The sequence below is a fragment of the Cyprinus carpio genome, chromosome B12, assembly GCF_018340385.1.
Source record: "Cyprinus carpio isolate SPL01 chromosome B12, ASM1834038v1, whole genome shotgun sequence".
NCBI lineage: Eukaryota > Metazoa > Chordata > Actinopteri > Cypriniformes > Cyprinidae > Cyprinus > Cyprinus carpio.
The window spans coordinates 2920126-2927375 of NC_056608.1; the positions used below are offsets into that span (position 1 = coordinate 2920126).

The following is a 7250-nucleotide window of genomic DNA, read 5'->3' on the forward strand; positions in this document are numbered from 1 at the left end:
CTACCCTGGACCTAATTAAAATATTTAGTGTTGTATAACGCCAACTCTTACAATTACTATGAAAAAAAAAAAGTACTGAGTAAAGAGTACAGATTCCGCCGTGTTTAGTAGCTAGTATTCAAGTGTATTCAAAGACGCTGTGTGGGGCTCCTGTCCCTTTAAATTTCTTCGTCTTTTTCCGGAGAGTCTCGGTGAAGTTCGCTGTCAAAACCGCTGCTGCAAGGAGGGCTGTGACCGTGTTTTTGCAGATATCTGTCATTTCTCGGGTTAAGTGGGAGCTTTGGCATAATAAAATACATTCACGGCCGTGAAGTGAAGTAACCTGCCTCTCCACAAATGCAAGCTATCAAATGCGTGGTGGTCGGCGACGGGTAAGTAGTGTTTTTGGGAGCTGATGGAGAGGAGCATCCTTGGAAAAGCCGTGCGGGGTATTGCAATGCATCCATGACCAGTTCTGGCCTTTGCATTGTATTATTTGGTCAACGTAATATCCTCTATTTGATCCTAAGCGTGTGCATGAGTGCAGAATGCATGCAAACCTGTAATATTATCGGAATCTGTATAGCTATTGTAATGAGCGCATCACAGCGTGATACATTAATAATGGTTTCACCTATTTATTTGTTTTATCGCTAATGCATGTGCGGCTTGGTAGCATGCACTGGTCATTAGGCGTTAAATGAACAGCCTTTGAACAGAAATGTGTCGTTTTCGTGTAATGCATGAGTTTTGAATGGCAAAAGCCTAAAGCAGAAGACTATGGTTACCACTCCCTCCTTTAGCGTGCACGAGAAGTGTGTGGAGCGCGTGCATGTGAGCTGAGTCCGAGTCATTCCGCGAGTCGGTTCTTTTGAAGAACCGGTTCAGAAACATGATTCGCAATTATTTGACGTCATAATTGCGTGCAACTAAAGGCAGGTGTAAGTTAAATGCTCACTCGAATTACAAAATCACATTTAGACATTTTTCTCATTGTGAACATAACAGAATATATAGGGGATGCATTTATGTTATCGGCTAAATATTATATTCATAAATGTAAATTTTCTTCAACATTACCCAAGTTACATAATTTTCTTTCTGACTTTAACTACCTCATTATGACTCTTAAAAACTATAGCAACTAAAAAATGTGTCTAATTTCATGTAAGTTATGTCAAATTAAATTCTAATACAAAAGAAAAAAATAATGAAAAAGATGGTATATTGGCACCTTGATAAATAACACATTTTGTGCATTATAAATCAATGCAAAGAAAATATTTAAGGCTTTTTACAGCATTTCACATTCGTGTGACTAACAGAGCTGTGTCGATTACTTACAAACTGTAATCTGTTACTGATTCCAAATTACATGACAAAGATTGTAGTTAATAACGTAATCTATTACACATTTCAGGTAGTTATTTTAGTTTCTTAGATTATTTTTGACTTTTATTTTTTAAATTTGTTTTAATTGTGAGGTTTTTGATATTGTAAGATTTCAAAAACTGTTCAACAAATCAGTCAGGTGGTGATTCAAGAACCGCTTGTATTTGAGTGATTCATTCGACTCCAACGAACGAATCTTCTTTCAGTGGACATTTCATTGGTGATGGTGTGTGTGTGTGTGTGTGTGTGTGTGCCCTCGGGCAAGTGTGAAACTGGGACAGGGTCTGTCACTATCTGACATACAAACACTCAGAGAAAGAGCGCACCAGCAGCACTAGCTAACTACTTTTATTTGATGCAACTCATTCATCATATAATGTTATGACCTAGTGCTCTTTCCCCATCATTTCCTCTGCATCTGTGGGTTTTATGTAAAGTGAGCTGTGTGCTGTTTTCTCAGGGCGGTGGGTAAAACCTGTCTGCTGATCAGCTACACCACTAATGCCTTCCCCGGCGAGTACATCCCGACAGTGTGAGTATGTAGTGTGTGCATCTGCTTTAAAACAAACAAACTAACAAATGGAGCACTTTATTGACCCTTTAGACAAATATAAAAGCAGTTTGAAAATTCTGACAGTTTTCTGACGCTCTGGAATGTATTTCTGAGGAGCTGCTTCATCTGTCACAGAGATGATTGAGTGTTCAGTGGCTGATGGATCGGAACAGAAGTCAGTTTCTGTCTCGTTCTGAATGTTCTGAGATGTTTTATTGAGTTTTATTGTCAATGTGTTTTTTTTTTCCAGATTTGACAACTACTCTGCTAATGTGATGGTGGATGGCAAACCAGTCAACCTGGGCTTATGGGACACAGCAGGACAGGAGGACTACGATCGCCTCCGTCCTCTCTCGTACCCGCAGACGGTGTGCCTTCACATTCTGATCACTACACTCTGCACACATCAACATTAGAACACAGCTGTTTGATGTTAGCAGCACTTTTATTGCTTTAGTAAAACCGTATCATTTTTAAGCATTCTTTAGAATTTTGAAAATGGACTTAAATACACTTTAAAAACATGACAATAACAAATCTCAGTGATCTCAGTAATTTGTCACATTATTATAAATAAATATTGGTAATCTATTGCTGTAATATTTGGGGGTACTGAGCCCAAATAAAGTACACTCCAAAAAAGGAGTTAATAATTAGCATTTATTTGCCCAAATTATCTCCAGCAAAATAATCTAAAATAAAAGGAGTTAATAATTAGGGTTTATTTTTCTAATTTTATTTTATTTATTGATATGAAATGATTTTTTTTTAATTTTTTTTTTTTTTTGTGACTTTTTTGTATTGAAAAGCAATGTGTGTGTGTGTGTGTGTGTGTGTGTGTGAGAGTACATGTTAGTGATGATGTTAGTGTGTGTGAGTGTGTTTGTTTGTGTGTGTGTTTGTGAGAGAGAGAGTGTGTGAGAGTAAGTGTGTGTGTATGTGTGTGAGTGTGTGTGTGTGTGTGTGTGTGTGTGTGTGTGTGTGTGTGTGTGTGTGTGTTCGTGTGTGACATAAATAAATAAAAGTAGCAGAGTTAAAAATATCACTATTTTCACAAAATAAGAATCAGGAATCATGTCTTTTTGAAGAACAATACAACACTTCTTCCTCTTACAAATGGTCACTGAAAGCATAAACACTATGAAATGCATGTTTTGTGAGAAAGTGTAATGTGAAATCATCTCATCAAAATAAGTAGGAAACAAGTATTGGATTTCATTCTGTAAATATGATGCAGTGCGGTGTAACTGAACTGGGCTTGCAAATATAGAAACAGCATTGACCCTCTGTTTTCTCCACAGGATGTGTTTTTAATATGCTTTTCATTGGTGAGCCCAGCCTCCTTTGAGAACGTCCGTGCAAAGGTAGGTGCAACTCATTTTTCAGTTGCACAGCATGCAAAGCAGACAAAAACACAGTACTGGTAGCAGAGCGTAATATAAGACTGAGTGTTTCTGTGCTCCAGTGGTACCCCGAGGTGCGACACCACTGCCCCAACACACCCATCATCCTGGTGGGCACCAAACTGGACCTGCGGGATGATAAGGACACCATAGAGCGGCTGCGGGACAAGAAGCTGTCGCCCATCACATACCCGCAGGGTCTGGCCATGGCCCGAGAGATCGGTGCGTACTGACAGACTCATGACAGCAGTTCATGCAGTTATTGAGTGATGGGGCGCTGGTTATGTTGTGGGATGCACAGAGATGCTTATCAAGTCAAGTGACGTGACATACAGCCCATACTCAGAATTGGTGCTCTGCATTTAACCCATCCAAAGTGCACACACACAGCAGTGAACACACACACACCGTGAACACACACCCGGAGCAGTGGGTATCATTTATGCTGTGGTGCCGGGGAGCAGTTGGGGGTTCAGTGTCTTGCTCAAGGACACCTCAGTCGTGGTATTACCGGCCCGAGACTCGAACACACAACCTTAGGGTTAGGAGTCAAACTCTCACACAGTGACAGTTCCCCGTCAGCTCTTTGTGCTGCCAGAAGCCTGAGGGTCAATGTTTCTCAAAGCCTGCAGAAACAGGACCAACACCGCTTAGAAACATTTGAGGTCGGTAAGATTTGAAAAGAATGCTTTTCCTTATCAAGGATTGCATTAAATTGATCCAAAGTGACAGTAAAATGCATTTATAATGTTGCAAAAGATTTCTGTTTTAAATAAATGCTGTTCTTTTGAACTTTCTATTCATCTGTTAATCCTGAAAAATAACATGCATGATGGTTTTTGCAAAAATATTGTGCAGCACAACTGTGTTCAACATTGATAATAATCAGAAATGGTTCTTGAGCAGCAAATCATCATATTAGAATGATTTCTGAAGATCATGTGACACTGAAGACTGGAGTAATGATGCTGAAAATACAGCTGCACATCACAGAAATAAATTACAGTTTAACAGAGATTCACACAGAAAACAGTTAGTTTAAATTGTAATAATATTTTACTTTTTTTAATGTATTTGGTTACACTTTATTTTAAGGTCCTTGTTACAGTGTAATTATACGTTTAAGTACTGAGTAATATTAATTAACTACATGTATTACTATATGATTAGGTTAGGTTTAGGGTTACTTGCATGCAATTATGCATAATTTATTGTTATTATAAAAGTTAGTACATGCAACGTGTGTAACAAGGACACCTTAGAATAAATAAATAGAGAGTAAAAGAGAGTAGGGCTGCATGATTTGGGAAAAATCTTTTTTTTCTTCTAAAACTTATACAAATTATTATTTATCAGTATGGCAATAAATAAATAATACCTACCTAACCTAGTATATTTTTGTGTTTGGTTTTATTTATATTAAATAATAATAATAATAACTATTATTATTATTATTATTATTATTAAAATATAAATAAAAACAAAACAATAAATATTACTATTGTAACATTTCACTGTTAAATAAAAAATCCACTACTAAGATAAAATTTAATAAAAAATAATAAATAAAAAATAATAATAATTAAATAAAAATTTAACTATTTTATTTTACATCACAGGTAAAATTACATTAATATTTATGGCTGTGTTAATTATTTTTCAAGCAATCCATCACCCTTTTATTTTGACAGAATACTATAGGGTGCCCTTAAAGCGTCTCATTTGTTAATTAGTGCTTCTCATTACAAGTTACAAGTATTTATTTTGGTTAATCACACTTCCCCTGTGGAGTATATCTTTACTAAATCACTTCGACTCAAGTAAAATTCTTCCAAGTAGAACAGATGTTTATTTGTCACTGAACGCAGCTGTGTTGTTGTGTTTGTGCCGCAGGGGCTGTGAAGTATCTGGAGTGCTCTGCTCTGACTCAGCGCGGGCTAAAGACTGTATTTGACGAAGCCATCCGCGCCGTCCTCTGCCCTCCACCCGTCAAAAAACGTGGCAAGCGCTGCACTCTCTTCTGAGCGCACACAGATTTTTAATCAGCCTCTTGGAAAATATACTGTACTACTGTCGCAGGTTCGGTGACAGCCGTCCATGAAGCTCCAACGCACATCACATCAATATGAACCATTGGTAGAGGGACACCTCGTGGTTGATGGCTTTTGTTTTTCACGGCCTCACGCGCCCCGAGACGTAACACTCCATTTCATATCGTTTCTATGAGAAGTTTTAGTGGTACAGTGTAAATGTTGACATACTGTAAGGAAGTGTTTCTTGGTGTTGTAAAGGAAGACATGGGAAAGTTCTGTTGATTTAGAAGCTAACCATTCACAGTATTAGTTCATGACACATTTCACATCGGGAGCGAGTCAAACATGAAATGTTGCAAATGTTTAGATTGTGAAAAGTGAAGCTGGTCAAGGAAGGGTTAAAAATCAAGTTCAGTTTTGTGCCCAGCTAACAAAAATTTTTATTTTATTTTTTTATTTAATGTTTAAAATTTTATTTGGTTTTCATGAGACAAACGTTGGTTTTGAATGTTCTCTGAACGTTCGTAATGCCCTGTTTTTAAAATGTTCTCAAAACTTTTTTCTTGGTTATGCAAACATTAAGGGAACGTTTTATTTGATCATTTTGAAAACATTATGAAAATGTTACATTTGAACGTTTACATTTAAAAAACACAATGTTTCAAATCAAACATTCCTTGAATGTTGTATAATAACATTTGTGTGCTACATTTTGTGTTTTGATTATCTTTGAACAATGCAATAATGTTGCTCATAAACACAGCAATGTTCTTATTACATTTATTTATTTATTTTAATATAAAGGGAACACTCCACTTTATGATTTTCCAAACATTATGGAAATGTTATTTCGAATGTTCTTTTGAAACTAGTATCATTTAAAAAAAAGTTTCATAAATGTTTCACAAACAATGTATAAACGGTTTGGTGCTAATGTTTTAAGAACACTAATAAAGACCAGATAACATTACAGTATTAACATTACTGGAAGACCGTTTGTTCGTATGCTTTCTGTTAGCTGGGTTACATTTTGCTGAAAGATTGTGATCTTTGGAATCACGTGCATGCACTGTATGAGCAGATACGTGAATGAAGAACTTCAATAGGCTCTCTTTAAAGCCTCATGCATTCATGAACACAAGATGTCTTCTTCTTCTTGACTATTTAATAACTTGGCCGTTCCAAACACTGGAGGAGGAAACTGTGAAAGTGGTTAGTGAATACACTGGCTTTGGATTTTCTTTCTTTTCTAGTTTTTTTTTTTAATGTACATATGAAGCACTGCTGAAGAGTTTTATGGTACAGCTTCACGATCCCAAACCTCTGCGCTCTGTCTGAACAAATGCCCATCATCATCATCATCATCATCATCATCATCATCATCGTCATCAAGGGACTTGCATGCTGCACAAGCTGCAAGGAACACATTAGTTCCTGATCAAACCTGGTTTAATTCTCGTCTGCATGTGGGTTCGAGTCGACATGATCACAACAGGTCCCTGCATCGGCGCTCCAGCACTTCCTTTCTTTGCAAATAACTCAAAATGGACAAGAAGATGATCTTCACAGCTGCCAAAAGACATTTCCGTGATGTAAGATACTTATTATATTTACACAAAAATGTTTTAGACGAGGAATGCATTAATTAATAAATCTATTCATGTTTTACCCTTACTCTGACTCTCTGCTTTCATTCATTGGAATAAATGACAATAAAAGTATGATAAAATGTAATGCACGTCTTCTGAAGCCAAACAACAGCTTTGTGTGAGGAACAAACTGAAAGACTTAGTGTTTGTGGACTATTTCTTTAATATCCCCATTTGCAATATATATATGAAACAGAAAACAATTCAAAATATTAATAAAAGCTGCAATAGTATATCAATG

At 36.6% G+C, this 7250-nt stretch overlaps 1 protein-coding gene across 1 annotated transcript; it reads left to right on the plus strand.

The window, feature by feature from the left end:
* Positions 1 to 177: 177 nt before the first annotated feature.
* On the plus strand, positions 178 to 7034 carry LOC109099543 (ras-related C3 botulinum toxin substrate 3-like). Its single transcript, XM_042734763.1, has 6 exons — positions 178 to 371; positions 1832 to 1903; positions 2175 to 2292; positions 3226 to 3288; positions 3390 to 3549; positions 5221 to 7034. The coding sequence occupies exons 1-6, from the start codon at positions 337 to 339 to the stop codon at positions 5349 to 5351; spliced, it is 579 nt and encodes a 192-aa protein (XP_042590697.1). The 5' UTR covers positions 178 to 336; the 3' UTR covers positions 5352 to 7034.
* The last annotated feature ends 216 nt before the right edge of the window (positions 7035 to 7250 follow it).

Bases quoted from the DNA above. Each gene is read 5' to 3' on its own strand.
- LOC109099543 (XM_042734763.1), top strand. From the start codon at position 337: ATGCAAGCTATCAAATGCGTGGTGGTCGGCGACGG. The intron at 1,904-2,174 runs GTGAGTATGTAG...TTTTTTTTCCAG, and splicing joins GGCGAGTACATCCCGACAGT to ATTTGACAACTACTCTGCTA. The intron at 2,293-3,225 runs GTGTGCCTTCAC...TTTTCTCCACAG, and splicing joins CTCTCTCGTACCCGCAGACG to GATGTGTTTTTAATATGCTT.